Source organism: Prionailurus bengalensis, chromosome C1 (assembly GCF_016509475.1).
Source record: "Prionailurus bengalensis isolate Pbe53 chromosome C1, Fcat_Pben_1.1_paternal_pri, whole genome shotgun sequence".
Lineage (NCBI taxonomy): Eukaryota > Metazoa > Chordata > Mammalia > Carnivora > Felidae > Prionailurus > Prionailurus bengalensis.
In genome coordinates this window covers 165,100,474-165,120,176 of record NC_057345.1, presented here as the reverse complement: position 1 = coordinate 165,120,176, position 19,703 = coordinate 165,100,474, and the positions used below count along the sequence as shown (strand labels likewise).

The window sequence follows — 19,703 nt, the reverse complement described above, 5'->3', positions numbered from 1 at the left end:
AAAATCCCTCCAGTTTGTCGTTTATTTATTTATTTGGCCGCTCTATGCTGAGCCACTGGCCCCCTCAGAGCCCTCAAACGTGCTGCTCTAGAGTAACAAAATCCGGGAATGGTCCGCCTGAAGGACTGGCCCGAAGTCTGGCGGTTTGAGTAGACGCCAGGAGGAAAGGCCTTTTCCCAAGCAGAGGCACCAGGCTGGAAAAAAATCTATACACTTCCCCGAGGATCACACATATAAATCTTCTTTTAAGTGTTAAAAGTGTGTGTGTGTGTGTGTGTGTGTGTGTGTGTGTGTGTGTGTGTGTGTTTCTTTTAACACCTTGAAAGATTTGGCTTCCCTTTGGCCACTAGTTCCTATTTGCAGGCTGTTTCTAAATTACATAGTTAAATTGGGACGGGGTGGTGAGTCAAGATGCTTGAAAATAACGTAATCAACGACAATGTGGTTGGCTATATTTAGAATGAAGGCAGGAGTAAAGGCAAGAGGAGTAGCGAATTCTGAGGGAGGGAGGAGTGGCGAGATCAGGTTATATCTTCCTGCTCTGAGTCCGCTCAACCCCTCCCCCCATCTGCGCCTTATGGTTGGATCCCCGGGCTGGGCTATTTCACTGCACATGCGCCACACGCCAAACGAGCGTGCGTGGCAGGCGCTTAGAGCCCTGAACGGTAAGCGCAGCGTGCGCAGCGCTTTGCGGTGGGTGCCACCGCGCACTCCTTGCGTGCTTACCTGCAGAGCAGCTTGGACACCCCGTCTGAGAGAGGCAGAAAACGTACTTTTTCTTTCTTCCTTCCTTTTTTTTTTTCTTCAGCAAAACCTGTATTAAAACCCCCAACGGTCCTTTCTGATTTGCAAGCTCTGTTCCGCCAAACCAACAAAATCGCCATGTTGTCAACGAACACTCTCAAGGTTGTCATTTGGATTAGCGATTTCACATCTACTGCACGGTTTCTCTTGAGTCCTTAATCAAGGCGGGGTGGGGGGGGGATCACCCCCTATGGTCAGAAAGCACAACTTATCCCTCATTCTGCACAGCCATCAAGTCTAAGGGACCATTTCCTAGAAAGAGGGTATCTGTTCACACCAATTCCGGAAAAAGTGGCCCCAAATTGGACTTACATCGGAATTCCGAGTTCTTGGTGGCTTCTCCCTAGCTTCCGGTGCCCTCGCGTGCCCTGCCCCGCGGCCGCACTGCGGCAAGGCCGTAAATACCTCTAACAGCTGCCTGCCTGCCCAGAGTGAAATACTGTCTTTGTTCCGATTTTCCCCTGCTTCTCTAGTTCAGAAAGAATTCTGGCGAAATATACGTGTTTGGAGGAGCATCTGACAAGAAAATACGTTTGGTTTTTAGCCCTGGTGCTTGGCCACATTTATAAGAGCGAGCTTCGTTCTTTTCGCTGGTCCCCGTGAAGAGTGCAAGCCCAGCTCACAGCCTGACCGGTAAACACCAAGGCCCGGACATGCCACCGGCTGCCTGAACTATAAACGGATGAAGGTTCCCACTGAATACGCTGGGAGTTACACTTCCCGGCTTGTGAGCTCTTACAATCCAAGTGTTTCTTATTTAATTTTTAAAAATTGGGTTTAATTTTTTGGGTTGTCCGGAACAATGGGGGCATTTCCGGCAGTAGCAAAAGCGTTAACTGGTCTCCTTCTGGCCCGAGTTCAGATGTGATTTGCAGATTATTTACTCCCTTAAATGCAACCGACCACTTAGTTCCAATAAACTCTTAATGCTACCACAGGAGTTACAAAGAACCCTTCAGTCCTCCATATCTGCCCATGACCTCACCCTCTGCTTCTTAAAAGGACCTGCAGCCCGCCTAAGTTCTTAGTCACTTGGGCGCACTCAGCCACCGAACCCAGGGAAAAGTGAACACTAGGGCTTGGCCATCACAGCCACAACTCCTCCCCACCCCCACACTTGTCCCAGCCCACCTAGGGGGCTCCTTAGGCCAGGGGACAGGCCTACGTGCCTGACCAGGGGCCTGCTTTTCAATAGGCAATGCTTTTTACCAATATGAAACAATGATCTCAACAGCCATTGTACCGTAGTGGTGAAATAGCTACAAAATGCAGACATTCCAAATAAAAAATATCATTCAGTTTCTTATTTGTGAGATCATAGTGATCCACCACAATCCCTCAGACGTCAACTGGCCACAAATAGTGGCCCTCCATTTTGAAACCAGCGTGATTCCATCGTGAATTGCTAAAAATACCTTTCTACAAAGATGTCATTTATTGTTTAGAAATACATTTATGATCAAAACGATTACAAAGGAATATCTGGACTACTAGGACTCGCCGCTGGGTGCTTTGGGGAAGATATTCAGCGGTGCGCAGGTCCATCCCATGCGCAATGCGGCAGATTGTCCACAGGTTTTAATATTTCGCAAGGTGTTCATGAGGGAAGAGTCAAGAGGATTTTGAGAACTGCATCCTTAAGTACTGTTCAAAATGGGTGGGATAAAAGCATTCTTTTTTTCTGCAAAAGATTTTCTTTTGATGCATAGATAATGTTTCAGTTCAGTAATTTTGAAGTAGAGGGTAAAATGTTGCTATACAACGTTTATTTGTAGGCAAACACCACGACAGTGCATTTAGAAAGCAAAACATCTACTCTTTTCCTCTTCTGGCAAATAAGAAAGACACGCGATATTTGAACTTAGACATGGTTTGCATTTCTTAAATATCTATTGCTTTTTACCCAAGACCTGCACCAGCTTTTCTGATACTATTACCTCCCAAAACATGTATACATTTTGCGACATAAAATAATCCAATTTCACCTAACAGATTATTAGATATGGGGGGAAACGTTCTCGTTACAAAAATTCTCTAAAAACTAGAGAAACGGTTTAAAATATTTAAAATTCCATCTCATACATAAAGCTCAATAAAGCCTAGAAATCAGCCAGCATCACTCACCAAAGCCTAGATTAACAAACCAAACACATCTTGGGTATACAGAATCCACCCCACCCCCACCCCAAGCCCCAACCCTCAAAAAACACCTGTTAGCCTCCCAGATACCTTTGACCACAGACAAGCCGCAAAACACTGCTCTATACTATAGAATGCCTTCAAGTGATCCACAGCAAAGCTAAGCCGTCCAGGAACCATCTACCCATTCTTCCCAGGGTGGGGATTGAGGAGCTCTCCATCCAGGCAGTGGGGTCCTATCTGCTGCTCTCCACCTCTCGGAAGCTCGAGAGGAAATGGGGCTTCCCTTCGACTTCTGAGCTCAGCTGGACCCCATCCGGGGCCCCAGGGGATGCCTGCTCAGAGATGGAGTGAAGAGGAAGCCGGGGGCGCAGTCACCCCAAGGTCCCGGAGAAGTATAGGGAGTCGGGGCAGGCTCACTGGGCTGCCCAAGGGGGTGGGCGCCTGGAGGTCCTCGGTGGCAGTGCAGGGGCGCGGGGAGGGGCGACTCTTACCCGGAGGCTGCCGAGCAGGAGGCGGCGGTCGGCCAGGGCGGCTGCAGTAATCCATTGGGCGCTGCCGGGCTACGCGCACTCGGGGCGGCAGGGATCCGCTCGTGTTGGGGAACGAGTCGCGTCGGAACCGCGCGGCTGCAGTCACCCGGAGCAGGCCGGCAGCTCCCGGCGAGCGTTGTCGGCGCCGGCGGGGGCCTCCGAGCCCAGGGCTATTTCCGGGCTCTCCCGCCCGCCGGGCTCCCCACCGGCTCCGGAGGCGGCAGCGGCGCGGCCCGAGCGAAGCGGCGGTGGGGCCACGTTGGGCGCCGGGCGGGAGCGGAGGCCGCCGCGGACCCCGCAATCCCGCAGCCGGCGACTGGATCCCACCTCTGCAGAGACAAAGGTTAGAAAAAGAGGGGGTGAGGCTCCAGGAAGGCAGAATGCGGGGGGAAATTCGCCTGGGAAATCAGGAAAAAGGCCGTGAAGGCGAGCGGCGCCTGCACATGACCAGCCGCAGCCAATGACGACCGCAAATAGGTCATAAAAAGGTCTATTACCAAGTTGTAAATTTTCTTCAAACAAAAAGGAATTTGCTGCAATTCCTTGCGGATTTTGCACATACAGCTCGCAAGCGCCATGTTTTTTCCTCTCTTTCTCTCCCCGCTCTCTTCTGTTCTCTCTCTTCCTCCTCCTTTTCCTTCCTTCCGCCTCTCCTCTTTCTTCCTCTCTGTTCCCCTCTGTTGTCTCTGCGTCTCTTGCCTCCATGGGTCCTGACTCTCACCTCTTCCAGGAAGTATTTCTTTTGCTCTTTTTTGATTTGGCTCGAAACCTCTGCTGAATAGGGCGTAGTGTTAGAGGGGAAATGAATGCGGTGTACTGCCCAGGCGCTCGGGGAGTTGATCCTGGCAGTCACCCCCCTCTGACTCTCCTTGCGCGGGTCACTTGGCTTCTCCTCCCCTCCCCTCGCAGAAAGGCCCGCTCCGGAGCGGCAGCCAAGCACTTTCGGTTTTTGCCCCTCTCGTCTATCTGCAGGCAAGCCAGCCCCCCCAGCGATCTTGCGCAGAAAACCTGGGCTCTGCAGGCCAAGAAAGCCCGCCGTCCCCTTTTCCCTCTCCAACATAAATTGGGGTCCCTCCCATTTCTTTGGGCTTCTGGGGGTAGGAGAGGTACCAACCAGCTCAAATCCTGGTGATGGTTTTAGGTTGCTTGTCAGGTTCTCCAAGATAACAGTCTGAACTCCCAATGCTTGGCAATTTATCTTGGCAGAAATATCCTCCTGGACAGTACCGGGTTAAAGGAGAAGCAGTCTTTCTGGATCCCCTATGAAACCCCTTGCTGTGTCTCCCCTAAGTGCACTTCTTATTTCTATGCAATTTAATTTCCCCCTCTTGCCTTGTCCCCAAAATGTTTGACCATTGGAAAGCCTGCGCAATGCAACACTGAAGAGGAGAGGGGTTCCATTTGTTCGGGAAAAGAGCTGATCCCCATTTCAACCTTGGGGGAAAAAATAGCCTTTTTTCTTCAAAGGCAGGAATCACATTCCTTTTGCACTTCTGATAGGAGCTGCTGCAGAGAACACCAGCTGAAATTAAATGTCCTTGAGGTCCCCAGCATTCTCCTCATCATTAATGCATTCATAGGCATGGCCATCCAGGCTTCAGAACCTGTGTGAAAGAGGTAACCCATCCCTCTAAGCTTTCAAGGACACTGTCTTTGAACTTCTAGTAATGCATTTATAAATATTTGCATTGGATGTGTGTGTGTAGGTTCTCTGCTATTAACATCCTCACACCCAGTAAGTACCTCAGTGGACGTAGACTTAAGCAGGAAATACATAGCACCCTCTGGAGCAGGCCATTTGTATCCCTTGAAAAGGTTCCGATGACCTTGGATGTTTTTTATTAAAGGAATTCGGTTGCCATCTGTCAGCAAAAGTCATATTCCTTCTAGAAACAGTGTGCTCTAGTTTTGCTGGAGGGAACCACAGCAGTAGCCAAAGTCCATTAAAATGTTCTCTGTATTCCCCTGTCTACCCCCAGATGCCGGAACATTCAGCAAACACCAGGGAAGCAGAGGACACAAGCTTGGATGTGAAATAGCAACACCTTCTGCACTGAAGAATAATAAAACAATGTTTTTAATTACAAAAGAAAATGTGTAAGAAAAGTGTAAAAATACGTGGGGCAAGTTTTGGGGGCCCTTTCTAAGCTAGAACACTTTATACTGGTCTGTACATGTGGAACTGAACAGAGATTGTTCACTTCTAAAATATTCTAAGAAATAATCTCAATTGTCAGTTTCCTCCTGCCCAAATAAAAGCGGAGCTTTGTGACCCTCCTTTTCAGCTTGGGGAAGGAGGGATGGGAAAAAGACATTGCATTGTTGAATAGGCAGCCATATTTGTACTTTTTCTCCTGTGCAGAGGTAAGCGGGTGTGCTGGGCTTTGTGGAACCTCACAAAATGGCAGTCCCTGAACTGACTTTTCTCTAGAAACCATTGAGACCCACACCCTCTTTTGTGTGTTCCTGGTTCTCAAAAACAGAGAACCTAAATCATTTCGAAGGCTTGGTTCTTTCATTCAGTGTTAACATTGGAGGGTCCTTTTCTCTGAACGGTTTACAGACCTCTCTAAGCAGACTCTAAGCAATCCAGGGCTGAAAAGCATCGTCTGGGTTTGCAAAGGATTCTCTGAAGGTTTATGCAAATTTCTGCAGCAAAAATGTTTGCTCGCTTTTTGCCGCACCCCTCGGATGTTTACAGATTTGAGCCAATTAGAAGGGTATCTTCTGTGCTCGCCTGCATGAAATACCATGATGGGGGGGGGGATTTCTAGCCACTGTAAGAAAGACAGTGGGGTGTGTGGGGGGGGGGGAAGAGAGAGAGGAAGACAGAGAGAGACAGATGTGTAATTCCTCAAACTCTTTATTTGGAAGCAGATCTATGATTTTCCCAGCTACAAAAAGAAACATATATACCTACATTTATGACCAATACTTTCTGCAATATGTAATCCATGTTTATGTACAAATACACCAAATATATACCCCCAGAATACCAAATTTATGTATGTACAAATACTCTCTAATGCACCAATTACTGCAACAGAGTTTTTTTCTGTACAAGAGCTACAATTTTACTGTGGATTTGGGGCCAATGGGACAAGAAGGTACAACACTTCCAGAGCAACACAGAATACGGAGGAAATGAGGACATTACTACTTCCCCTTCATTCCTTCATTTCCACATCCATTCACGTACCAGGTCTCCTACCTGAGTCTTGCCCCAAATCAGTGACTCTAAAACTGGTATTTGGGGAATATTCTTGAGCAGGAGACCGCGAATTTTGCTAACAGAGGAATCCCCTAAATGGAGGGCAACCGGAGTTTAGCCAGCGAGAAGCTCTAGCCAGCTTGCCACCACCACTGCCGCTGCTACCACCACCCCCACCACCGCCACCGCCCCCCACCCCCACCCCACAGGCTGTTCTCTAGCCACGCTTTCAGGCGCTTGGCACCCTTGCTCTGTAGAAGCCAACAGCAGAGTCTCAGGCGGCACACAGCAGAACGTTTCCAAATCCAGCATGGACATTTGCAGCTGTCTCCTCTTGTGCAAATGTTTCTTAAGCCGCAGGCCGCCCGTGACTTAAAATTGTCTTTTCTGGCTCAGGTCAGCGAATGCCACAGCTACGGCCTCTTCCCTGGATAGAAAGCTAGGTGGTGCCTCACTTCTGGCCCCACCCATGCCGACATTTCCCCGGTCCTTGAAGTGGCAGGCAAATAGCCCCCCAATGCCTGAGGGGCTGATTCAGGCCCAAAACAGATTCCGGGTTTTTTTTTTTTTTTCACCTGTGCAATAAAAACCACTTTGGAAATCAAAATGTACCTCCTTAAAAATAAAAACATCTAGAAAAAGCAAAGAGCTCTTCAATGTCTATCTGATGAGGTGCTGTCCGTTTGGGGGGGGGCAGAAATACTGGTACACTTGAATTTCTCTTCTCCACTACCCCTCTTCCCCCTCCTCTTCCCTCATAAAATGGCAGCTGCAGGAGAAGCCTCCAATGGAAAATGGATATCTTGTTAATAACACATCCCAAACCCCAGCATCAGCACAGGCTCAGCGGAGTAAGCTGTGGTGTAACCTGGACTCTGGGTCTTCCCCCACTGGGCCCACAACTCTGAATCCTTTGCGAAGTTCAAAGCTTTCACAGTACCTTGGCAAGGTTATTTACAGCAAGAGGAAGCTAGGATAGCCTTGCCAGCCCTGTTTGGAATGAAAAAGAGACCCCATCCCCTGCATTTATTTATGTATCTTTATAGCAGCGCAGTGCCTGTAATCCCCACTACTTTTTTTTTTTTTTTAAATCAAACAGAAGCTTTACAGCTTCTAGTGAGCCCAGGAGGTATTTCCTGACTCAGGGAAAGGGTTATGTGCGGCGCTCAAAGACACTAGCTCTAGAAAAAGATTCATTTCTTTATTAAGGAGCTAGCTATGTTCTGGAGCGGTTGTTTACACTCAAGATTTTTCTGCATTTGCTCTCGGGGCTTGTTTCAATAGGTGAGGCCATCCTGGAGAACAGCAGAGGACGTACCAACCGACATCTGAGACGCACACAAGTTGGCTCAAAATGGGCGTGCAAACAGAGCGAAGGGAATACAAATAAATATGGCACCTATTCAGAGAAACGGAATCACAGCAGCGGCCACAACACAGAGACCTAGCGATTTCAGGCGATGCCAAGCGCAGTTCAAAACGAAAGCAAGTTGAGAATTGAGGGGCATTCCACAAGGCGACTAGCCAGAGTGAAAAATTAATGAGTGAAAATGTTATAATTGGCTTTTCAAGTATTCATTCACTCTAGATGATTAAATTGCCATAATTTGTATACACTATGAAAAATTATCAAATGTCAACTTTGACACTTTCCTGAAACTTTTCTCATTGGCCCAACGTTTTCCCCAAGTTTAAGGAAGCTGCAGAGCCGAACTACACATTACACTCTTCAGCTAACATGTGCTTTTTCAATATTTGGCCCAGACTTTTCCCAGAGATATTACATTTACAAAATACCCAAAGAAACCTTTAAGGAGTAAACAAAAGGCACCCGAACCATTCATTATAAAAGCAGAAATAAAACATAAATATGTTTTAATCAAATAACATAAAGTAAATATTCTGCAGGCATAATTCTTAAAAAAATTAATAGATCTCTTTTAATTTACTCACCATAAAGAAATGATTTTAAGTGTTCAAGTGCACTTGTTTGATTAATAAAGCATTTTATATTCAATTATTTAGTGCTAATCATTAGGAAGTTTATGTTGTTGAGGCGAATCACCAGCTCAGACATTAAAAACTACCATTATAAAAATATAGCAACAAGGTCAGTATCAAATTACCCTTACATAGGACAGCTCAAGGGCTGCTTCTATTCGATACTAGAAACTTTTTTTTTTTAACACCCAAGCCCCTCTCAAAGCGCAGAAACCTCAAGAGCAGTGACATGAAGGTAGCTTGAAATACAGGTAAAGTTCTTTCCAACAAAGAAAATAGATGGTGTCCAACAGCATGTGTTGATCATTAGTTTTAATAGTCTGTGGTAAAAATTTAAAGGTAGAAGTTAATTTGTCAGGCCTTCGGCTCTGTCTTCCTCCAGCTCTTGGGTTTCTTTTTTGGTTTCTCCATCCTTTGCCTCCTGTCGGGAAACTGGGAATTTGTCCTTGTTGTTCTCTTTTTTCCATTTCATTCTCCTGTTCTGGAACCAGATTTTTACCTGTCTCTCCGTGAGGGCTAGGGCGTGGGAGACCTCAATTCTTCTCTTCCTGGTCAGATAAGGGTTAAAAAGGAATTCTTTTTCCAGCTCTAGGGTTTGGAAACGACTGTAGGTTTGTCTTCCTCTTCGTCTACCAGGAGCTGCTGATTAAAATAAACAAACCAAAAAAAAAAAAAGAGGAAAATAAACGTTTTAGAAATGAAATGGTGCCTCTGCAGGTTGCTGGAGCTTTCTGGAACAGGTCTAAAGGATGAAACATACACAAGTCTCTTTAGCTCTGATATATATAGGATATGCAGGCAAGAGCAACAGAGGGAAGATCTTCACAATTACTGTCCCCATCATCTTTATGCGGTTTCTACTTTAAGGAGAAAAAAAAGTATTACTTTATGAATAAGAGCCACTATAGCTACACAAGAAGGAAAAGGAGAGAGAGAGGAAAAGGTAGTTTTTTAAAGCTAGAACGTGCGATGAAAGCAGATTTCTCCCCCTCTCCCCGCATTAAAAAAAAAAAAAAAATGCATCCCAACCTTGTGGTCTCATCCAGGGAAACATTTGAGAAGGAGACGAGCTCTGATTTAAGTGGTCTGGGTCCTCGCCAATATTACCACTGGACGATTTACAGTCAGGATATTGTACCAGCTCGGCCTCTTGCTGGGTCGTAAAAATCGGCTGTCTCTGTAAGTTATCGTATCCGTAAAACTTCGCGGGCTCCCCGTGACAGGCAATCCCGCCGCAGGGGGGAGGCGGAGGCGGAGGATGCGGAGGAGGAGGGGGGGCGGCCTGGTAGGCTGCGGCCGGGCTGCCCCCGCCGGGGTGGAAGTAGTCCTGGCCGGGGCCCGGGCCGCCCCCACCACCGCAACCCGGCCCGGCGGGCGGCGGTGACGGATGCGGATGCGGGTGCGGGTGCGCGTGCGCCTGCGGGGGCGCGTGCGGGAAGCCGGCGGCGCTGTTGCCATAGAGCTGCAGGGCGGCGGCGGCGGCGGCGGCGTGGCGGCTGCCGACCTCAGGCGCGAAGTGACAGTCGTAGTAAGTGGGATTGATGGCCTCGCCCGCCGCGGCCGCCGCCGCCGCCGCCGCGGCCGCCGCCTTGTACTTGGAGTACAGCGGGTTCACGAAGTAAGAGCTCATCGGGGCGGCGGCGGCGGCGGCCAGGGGCCGAGGTAGGGCGGCCCCGGGCGGGCGGTGCGGAGCTGGCAGGGAGCGCGCCTCAGCGCGGCCGCACTGCCGCGGGGGCCTCTGGGGCGGCTGTTCCCGCTGCCGGGGCCGCCGGGCTACGTTGCTGCTGCCACCCGCCCGACTGCGCGCGCGTCGCCTCTGAGGCCCGGCAGCCGCGGGCACTTGGCTACTGGGCGTTCATGCCCGGCTCTCGCGCCCGCCGACTCGGCCTCGCACCGCCTCCCTCGCGGGTCGCGGGGCCTCGCCCAGCCCCCGCGCTCACGCCCGCCCGGCCTTTCCCGGCGCGCGCCGGCTGGGCCACAATATAATCGCCGACGCCCCGGGTGACCTGCCCCGCTGCCTCCACTGTTTCCTCTCAGGCACCAGGCGGCCCTGAGCGCACCGGGACAAGAAAAAAAAAAGTGCGCCCGGCCCACGGGGACACTCTTTGGCTTCGGTTTACAAACCCCCGCTCTGGAGGGAAGAGAAAAAAACACCCTCTACCCGCCGCCACCTCTCACCTCGGCCCCCCCGCGGCCCCCTCCCACCGCTCTCGCCGCCGCCGCCGAGGCTGCCGCCCCGGTGCGCCCCGGCGAGGCATTTTCGCACCACGCCACTGTGAGGAGAAGATGGGGGCGAGATAACCGCGCGGAGGGATCCGCGCGGAGGCGACACCGTCGCTCCCGACGGGACGTCTCACGCTGGCCGGGAGATGCCTCCGCCGGCCTTAAAGGGGGCCCATAAAGCCGCACTGCCAAGGGCTCGTCTTGCCCCCCTGGGCCTGGGGAAAGCGGCCCGCGGCCGGCGAGGCGGGGGCGCGAGAGAACCTTACACTTGGGGGAGGCAGGGAGGCCACTCCCAAGAGGCTACAGGAGCAAATGACTCCCTCCCTTGGCCCCTAGAGCAGCCCCCCAGAGGTTGGCCGTGGCTTTTGCACCTCAGGACACGCGGGCGCAGCCCAGGGAACAAGGGCAAACGGTGTAGACAGGCCGGACCGCGTACAGTTGGGTTGGGTCCTAAGTGGTTTGATTAAAGGCCACAAGGGTGACCCCAAAACCTGGCATTATCAAAGCGAATCTAGTCCCTTCTTTTCCAGGCGAGCAGGCCTTGTGGAAATGAGATGTACATTTACCCTTGACGCACTGCACGCCTGGCTGAGGCTCCCAGGTTAATTGATATTTAATGGAAATCATGCCCATGAATATAGTTTCCATCATTTCACCCTTGATAGACGTCAGCAGTAGGCTCAGGGGGGAAGCTGAAGAATGTGGGGGCGGGGGGGGGAGCAGGCATTAGCATTGCTGAGGGAGTAAATAGAAAAGCGGACAGAAATGTTCCGAGGCGGGAAGGAGAACTCACGCTGGGGTGGGTGGTGTTTCCTCGAGCAGGACGCGCGGCTCCGGGGTCCCAGCCCCGGCACGGAGCGGACCAGGGCGGGCAGTGGCCCCGGGCGGAGCACAGGGGGCAGACGCCTGCAAGTGCCTCCCCCACCCCCTCCCCCCATCGAACCTCCGGGCCGGCTTTCGGATCGCGCCGGTTCCAGGCAGCTGAAGGCGGCGCCCATCGTCTGCTAACGATTCTAGTCCATCTGCCAAGCCTGTGAACTTTCTGCTGAGAGCGGGCGCTAGACTCAGCTTAAAAAGTTACTAACTTTTCCAAAAGCAAGGAAAGAGAAGGCTCATCCTAGCCTGTGAGCGGTGAGGAAGAGAACCGTCCCGAGTCATGTGGGCAAGTCCAGTGTGAATCGGCAAAATATTCCTGATTTTAGAAGCTCAGTCTAAAGCCGCTTGGCGTTACACCACCAACTATCTTCTGACCTCCACATCTCTTTTTTTCCCCTCTCTACTCCCGTTTTAATGTCCAATAAATATAATGAGTCTATGCTGAGTGAGTTTTCCCTCGCCTGCTCGGCCTTTCCCGTGGGTTCTTTGGGTGACGGACGAACCCTTTTCCCTTAGGGTTAACCCATTGTTGTGAGGGCACCAGGCCCACACCAGCCTTGGGAACCGACCTCCTCGGAAACACGCCCCGAGCCCACCGAGGACGCTCCGGCTGAAACTAAAACAGCACGCCGGCTTTTCACGCCAAATACAAATGTCTAAAACCCGAGACGGCCCCCAAAAGCGCAGCAGGCGAGTCGTTTCAACTACCCCCTACTCGTGGGTTGGTCCAGTCTGGGAGTGCGATCCTGAGGTCAGTCCTTGTGGACTGAATCATATTTTGCAAAAGGACTGAATCATATTTTGCAAATGGAGAAAATGAAGTCGAGATGGAAAGGCATAACAAGATAGTATGTAATACTCATTCAATTGTTTCTACTGGGAATGCCTGGAAATGGTTAAGGTAAACGGATTGTTAATGAATTTCCAGATGATAAGGGCATGCTTTATTTTTTAAATTAGCATGGAGTGGAGGAGACTGGGGGCGGGGAGGGGGGGTTGTTTTCTGCTGGATATCGCCAGGTAAAACTTCCTTGAGATCCGAAGGCGAACAAATAGATTCTGATAGTTAACGACTTGTACTCCAATCTTGCAAATACCCAGTTAAAAGAGAAGTATTCTCAATAAAGCCCTGGAACCAACTTTGTAATTTTTTTTTTTTTAACTTCAATGTTTGGCATGTGTGTGTATGCGTATTAAAACTCTGGACCAGTGAGTGGGTTTTGGAATAGAATGGGGAAAAAGAAGAACGAGCCCAGATGTCAATTATACAAGGCACCTTCCAGAACTGTGTGATTTCGGGGTGGGGGGCGAAAAAGAAACACAAGCACTATGAAATTCATTTCTACATGTTCTGGCCTAATTAAGATAACATTACAAACTAACATTTCCTCTTGGGACAAAACAGTTTCACCGCCCCCCCCAAGCATTCTATTCATAATCTGAATGGGAAAAGGGCACGATTAACTTTATAAATAAAGATCTATGCTTCTACACGTTTGTTTTGATAGAATGCATTAACTTAACCATAACATTTTATAGTTTCAGCCGTGCCGGAGTCCAAATTTTCTGAAATCCTGACTAATCCAAAATTTTATACCTAACAAAAACACGGCTGGAGAACTTAATAGTGTACATTGCTTATTTTTGCTTAAGTTTATCCTAATTTGAAATTAAAAATAAGATTGTAAATATATTAAATCAAAACCATCCGCCGCCGCAACGCCAGCTTTACGAGATCACAAAGTGGAGCAACAGCGCCCTCTAGTGGCAAAATGCCGCCTCCAACTGACCGAGTTTAACTTCCCTTTATTCGACTCAAAGCAGTTCTAATCTTGTTCTTTAGTTTGACTGGGGCTTGGATCGCTGACACTAATAATGCTTCATCCCTTTGATTGTCAACAAGTCAAGTGCAACAAGCTGGGGCTTCTGAACGCCAAAGATATTTGTACTCCCGAGAGCTTCCAATAGTCTTTTTCAAAAGCTTCCAGCCCTTCTTTTGCCAGACACAGTAGGTCCCCATTCCGTAATCGCCCACAATTATAGGACGGGCTAGACCGAACAAATTACAACTTTCTAAATGTTAACTGTAACATGTTTTGTTTTTGTTTTTGGTCAGAGGAGCCAAGCACTTCGAAAACGAAGAAATGACCCAAGCTCATTTTATTATTTTCTTTTAAAGATGTTACTCTTAGCATTAAAACCTGAATATTTGCTACTTTAAGTTCCTAATTTTAATCCTTCAGGCCCATATCGCTGGGCAATCTGGGGGCAGGAGAGGCAGAAATAGAAACCAATTTAAAAGCTTTCTGCTGGATCTCTGAGCGGCTATCTGGAAAGGCCCTGTTGGGCTGTGTTTATTGGAATTTCTATACACAATAAATGAGATTTTAAATTTACATCAAAAGTCACAGAGTGAAAGGAATTGACTAAGCATTCCACTCGAATTTTTGTTAAAGCAAAGCTTTAATCAGCTTGTTTCCTTCCAGGTTAGTCTTTTTCTCAATTTCAAAAATGTTTTCTTCTAATTCAGCTGTAAGAATTACATTTTCTATAAGCAAGTAGATATAATTTCCAACAGTACTTTTGCAGCAAAGTTTGGAGCGGAGGGCCAGGTATTTTTATGAAAGGGCACGTAAGTAACTTCATTTTTCCCTGCCGGCTCTGCAACCATGCCGCTGGGAGACCCATCGGCCGGAGTAAATGACTCAAGATCACGAACTCTCACACCTCCAAATAACAGGCCAATTAAAAAGGAAAGAAAGAAAAGAACGAGCTAGACGGAGACCACAGTGAAATATTGTAAAGAGACACCCGCCGTAGGCTAATTCTAATACCAGGCCCATTTTAAAAATCAGAACTACATCATCTCCTCCTTCCTACCCTCCCCCATTTTTATTTCCTAGGTGCTCACACCTCACCGGGGGCTCCCAAGCCCCTGCCTTCTTGGTCCGACACAGTCTTGTTTATATTTTATTGTCCAGATTTTAAGACCCAGTTTTGTCTGCATTTCTCCCTTCCTCCCACAAACACAACATCAAAATGAGATGGTTTCAAAGCGAAGCGCCGGGCCTGTCGTAAACTCATTACCTCCAGACGTCTCGCCGGCTCGATGGCTTTATGACACCTTGGCTCTTCCTGTTTTCAAAGAGCCCTAGGTATCGGGTTGGCCGCAGGGGCGGGAGTAAGCAGCACCTTCTGCCGGATCTGGGCCTTGGCTTTCCCTCCCAGCCCCCCTCTGCTTTTTCTTCAAGTCCCCTCTTTCATCAGGATCCCCCCAAACTCTGCCATTGCCCCCGCCTTCCACCCAGCCCAGGCCACACGGCGCCGCCGCCCCTCAGGACTGCAAAGGCTGTGCTGGGCCCGAACCCTCACTTACAATGACCTTCATTTTAGTCTCTGAAGGCGGCCCTCTGAGGGCCAAGCTGGGGGCTAAACAGTCACCGAAACTGAGTTGGGGGGGAGGGGGCGTTGAGAAGGGGTGGGGATAGCTGAGGAGGAGAGACTTGACCATTTCGATCTGCTAAGGTCACTTTGGGGCTCTTGAGGGTAGGGCGGAAGTTCCCAGCCTAACTGGCTCAGCCCTCCGGGAGCCGGCCAGCCTGAAGAGCTGGGGGGAGTTGCTCCCGAGTACAGAGTTGGCCTTTCCCTTGTTTAGAGAGGAGAGTGGATGGCTGGTACTTCATCAGCAGCGGGAGAGGTGGGGTGCAGTGTGCCAAAGCTCCAGCGAGAGGGTGCCTGGCTTGGGGGGGGGGGCGTGGGCTTTGCTGGGCACTGCCCGTGAGGCTGACACTGGGCCCAGGGCACAGAGTTCGCCGAGAAGCTGGAATCAGGCTGGGGAAAAGACAGAGCAGCCAAGGGCCCCCCAGAGGCTGTGCTCTGGCTGCCTCTGCCCACACAAAGGGAGACTCAGAGGCACATCAGACAGACCTCTCAGGTGTAAGGGCTCCAGATTTTTAGCAGTGTCTCCCTCCCAGAGATGGGGGAGAAGTCCTGTGAGGGTGATATTTTGCAGAGAAAAAGAGAAAGCAGGCACACAGTGTTCAGGGCCAGCGTCTGGGCTCCATTTGATCAGGTCAGCATTTATTGGTAGGAAGCGGTAACATTTACAACTGGTCCTCAGGCAGGAACCCGGAGGGCCTACACCCGCGGCCGGCCGCCTACGCGAGGTGAGCCCTCCCCAGGAGAGAGCGGCTCCTCCAGTGCACTGAGAATAAACCCCCGACCCACCAGAGGCCCTGGGCTCCTCTCTCGGCCTCATTTCAGGTCTCAGCGGAGGGCCCGCGGGCTCTCTGAGGGAAGAGGACTTCACTAACTGGTGGGCAACCTGGGCGGGCCCCCCACGGTTGTCGCTCTGCCTTCATTCTCAGAAGTGGGGCGCACTTGGCCCTTGCTTGAGCAGCTCTGGGGGCTAAACTACAGCACTTTTCAGAAACATAGGGGACATTTACACAAGAGAGGGCTCTTCAATCCAGCGTGCACTCACAAAATATAGCATTTCCTATGGAACCAACGGGTCAGGAAAGGGAGGGAGCGGGAAAAGGCGAAACCCCAAAGCCACTTCGTTTCTCCAACACATAAGCGAGCAAATACAGAGTCCCCCAAATACCTCACAGAGACCAACCGCACAGTCACTTCTACCTAAAAAAAAGGGGGGGGGGGAGGGGGGGAATGTCCGAATCGCTGGAGAGTTTCTGGAAATCAAGCACCCACAAACAAAAAAAACCCGCTGCTTTTGCAGCGCAGAGTGGTCCCGCCAGCGGCGCGCCGGGTCAGTCTCCTTTGGGGCATTTCTCCTTGCTCATCTTTTTCATTTTCATTCTACGATTCTGGAACCAGATTTTGACTTGTCTCTCTGTGAGGTTTAGAATCCTTGCCACCTCGTAGCGCCGGTCCCGGGTGAGGTACATGTTAAAGAGGAATTCCTTCTCCAGCTCTAGCGTCTGGTATTTGGTGTAGGGACAGCGCTTTTTCCGGGTGGAGCGAGCGTGGATCCAGTTTGCTGCAGGGTTGTCTACGAAGAGGGGGGTTTGGAGAAGGGGATCGAGGGCGGAGGGGAGGCAAGGAGAGACGACAGGGTGGGGGAGAGAGGTCGTTAAATTAATTTCACCAAGGATGGCCGCTTTTCACAACTTGGGGGGAATTATCATAAAAAGCCTTAATGCCCGCGCTCTGTTTACCGTACAAACCGCGCGCCCAGGGTAGGTGGTTATGGGAAGCTTTTTATGGATGCGTGTTGCTCGCCTAGGCTAGGGTAGGCGTCTAGACGTTTTTATAGGTTAGTAAAACTATCAGTTTTGCACATTCGAGCCTTACAGGTTTCAGCAATAAATCAGGGGGCAATTTCTTTTGCACTTACTTGGGTCAAGTTGCTGCTGCGGCGGCTGCGGATGCTGCTTCTCCTCCTCCTTCAGTGGGCAGCCTGGGCTGGGGTGGTCGCTGCAAGCCGAGGGCTCCGAGGAGCCGCCTGCCCCAGACCCGGACCCGATCCCTGCCCCGGGCCCGGTTCCCCCAGCCGCAGCTGCTGCCTTGTCCCGTAGGAACGAGTTGCAGGAGAACTCGGGGCCGCCGCTCCCCTGGGACTCCCGGGCCGCGGAGCACTCAGTCCGTTTGGAGGAGGAAGACGTGGAAGTGGAGGAGGAGGTGGAGGTGGCGGCGGCGGCGGCGGCGGCAGGGGTCGGGGCCGCTCCGGTTTCAGGCTTAATCCCGTAGTGGCGCCCGTTGGGTGGGCCGCTGGGGCCGGGGCTGGGACCAGGGCCCGGGCCACCTCCGCCCCCGCTGCTACCGCCTCCGCCCGCGCCGCCCGGAAAACCGGGCAGCGGCTCCATCCAGGAGCGCATGTAGCGGCCGGGCTCGGAGGCGGCGGCGGCCAGGGGCGGCGGGGGCACGTACGGGTGGTAGAGGCCGCTCATCGCCGCCGCCGCCGGGGGCTGAGCGGGCACCGCGGACCACGAGGCGGAGAACACGGCCGATTTGGGGGCAAAACTACACGAGGCAAACTCGGCGGCAGCGGCGGCCGGGCTGTCGGCCACACCTGCGGGCCTGCCCTGCGCGCCGGGCCCCGGCGGTCCAAAGCGCGCGGCGAACACCTCATCGCCCTCATGGCCTATGAGCGAGTCCACGTAGTAGTTGCTGAGGGTGCCACTGGAGGACATTTTGAGGCGCCGTGCGCTCCCACCCAAGGTTACACTGCCCGCCGCGGCGCCGCTCCCCGCCGGCGCCCGAGCCGCCGACTAGTTCGCAGGCTGCAGCTTCCACCATTGGTCGCGCGGCCCACGTGATCATATTTACCAATACCGGGAGTAAATCAGTCCGCTAAACTGGGGGCTGCTGTGATTTAAAAAATATATATATATCATCATCAACATAAACGCCGCAATTAGAGCGCGTGAGCCCGGTCCGTGCGCCCGGCTCGGTCCGGCCGGGCTCGGAGAGCCGGGCAGTGGCTGGAACCACTACGCCCGACCGTGGCCGGAGGAGGCGCTGGGGACTATTTGTTCGTCTCCTCTAGTCGTCCTCGGTCCTGCAGTTCGAACCGAGACGCTGCCTCCCTAGCGCCTGGACTTCGAGCCACCGGCAGCGTGTCCAGGGCGCACCGAGCGCTTGGCCAGAGCCCGGAGCAGCCCGGGGAGCGCAGGGCGGGATGAGGCCCAAGCCAGGCCGGCCTTCCGAGGCGGCCCCCTGGCGCCCGAGGGGAGTTTTTTCCTTGTGCCTCTCTCCCTACCCAAACCCGCCCCTCCCTCCACATACCCACACACGCTCTCTCACAGCTTGTCGTGTTGTTTAAAACAGGTGGAAGACCTCTGTAATGATATTATGCCTTTCAATAAAAATTTTATGAGGTGTATTTGATTATAGATTAATGTGTCCCTAATAAAACGGACGGATGGAGCAGCTCGAGGGCCTCCTCCCCCTACCGCACTCACACACGCCCGCGCAGCCACACACACCCCCCGACGTGAGGCTGAGCACACGCCGCGGCCCGAAGGGTGAGCTGGGGCGGCCTGGCCCGCCGACTGGGTGCTTCGCTGGCCACCGGTGGGGCTTCTGTGTGCCCTCGGAAGTGCCGGCAGGCTGTCGAGTAGGCACCGCGAAGACAGTGGCGGCCAGGGTGCCTTGTCTTCTCCGGGGCTGCCGGAAAGGCCCTGGAAGAGAACAGGCCATAGGGCAGAACCCAAATGCTAGCGCAGGCCCGCTCCCATCCACCGCCCCAACCCTGCCTTGAAGAGGCCAGCGGGAACCGCATCTCCCCGGGGCCAGGACCGCTTCTTGTGGTTGTCCTTGGGCCACTGTCTTCTGAATTCTTCTTCTTCCTTCCCCACCCCACCCCCCCCCCCCTCCAGAGGTAAGGCTGGGCAGCCTTGAATCTGAGGGAAATGCCCATTGTCACTCCCAAATCCATGGTACAAAGCCTCGGAAGCGCCGCTGGGAGCCGAGACAAAAGCAGCCCCAGAGCAGGCGGCAGAGAATATATTCCGCACTCTACAAGTTGCTCAGAGCACCCTTGGAGGGATCCCAGCCCACCTCGAGCCCCGGAAAGGAAGGGGGTAAATGGCTACTTATGGCCTGATTGATTGCCTTTGCCAATGGCTTTCTGATTTTGTTCCAGAAGAGATGCCTTTGCCTGTAGCACGGGTTTTCCTCTGAGACACGGCCCCCTGTCAACAACTAATGGCGCTCCCCACATTGCAGGGAGGAAACGGATAAGTTAAAATTGCCCTCCTTCTCCTGCCCAACCAATGGAGGTCTGGGCAAATCTATCCCAGTGTTCCCAACCTGGCATTGACTCCGAGCCTTCTCTCTCCCGCCCCTAGGAAATGGCTCCCCTAAAGGGTTCTGTCTTGGAACTGGGGAAGGTTCTTGGTTTTCAGGACGAGGTTTACAACCCTGAATAAATACGGAGCCTCCCACTGACTCCC

General features: G+C 51.9%; 2 protein-coding genes across 4 annotated transcripts; both read right to left on the bottom strand.

The window, feature by feature from the left end:
- Positions 1–7,869: 7,869 nt before the first annotated feature.
- On the bottom strand, positions 7,870–12,441 carry HOXD8 (homeobox D8). Of its 3 annotated transcripts, XM_043577121.1 has the most exons (3): positions 11,705–12,441; positions 9,718–9,865; positions 7,870–9,330 (listed from the first exon to the last, which is right to left on the bottom strand). In XM_043577121.1, exons 2-3 carry the CDS (start codon positions 9,740–9,742, stop codon positions 9,035–9,037), a joined length of 321 nt encoding a protein of 106 aa, XP_043433056.1. In that variant the 5' UTR covers positions 9,743–9,865; positions 11,705–12,441; the 3' UTR covers positions 7,870–9,034. The 3 variants fall into 3 exon arrangements, with proteins under 3 accessions (XP_043433056.1, XP_043433055.1, XP_043433054.1); XM_043577120.1 differs by lacking the exon at positions 11,705–12,441 and having other exon boundaries at positions 7,870–9,327; positions 9,718–11,657; XM_043577119.1 differs by lacking the exon at positions 11,705–12,441 and having other exon boundaries at positions 9,718–11,653.
- A 3,385-nt stretch (positions 12,442–15,826) lies between these two features.
- Positions 15,827–19,053, bottom strand: HOXD9 (homeobox D9). Its single transcript, XM_043577116.1, has 2 exons — positions 17,144–19,053; positions 15,827–16,798 (listed from the first exon to the last, which is right to left on the bottom strand). The coding sequence occupies exons 1-2, from the start codon at positions 17,937–17,939 to the stop codon at positions 16,557–16,559; spliced, it is 1,038 nt and encodes a 345-aa protein (XP_043433051.1). The 5' UTR covers positions 17,940–19,053; the 3' UTR covers positions 15,827–16,556.
- Between the last annotated feature and the right edge of the window lie 650 nt (positions 19,054–19,703).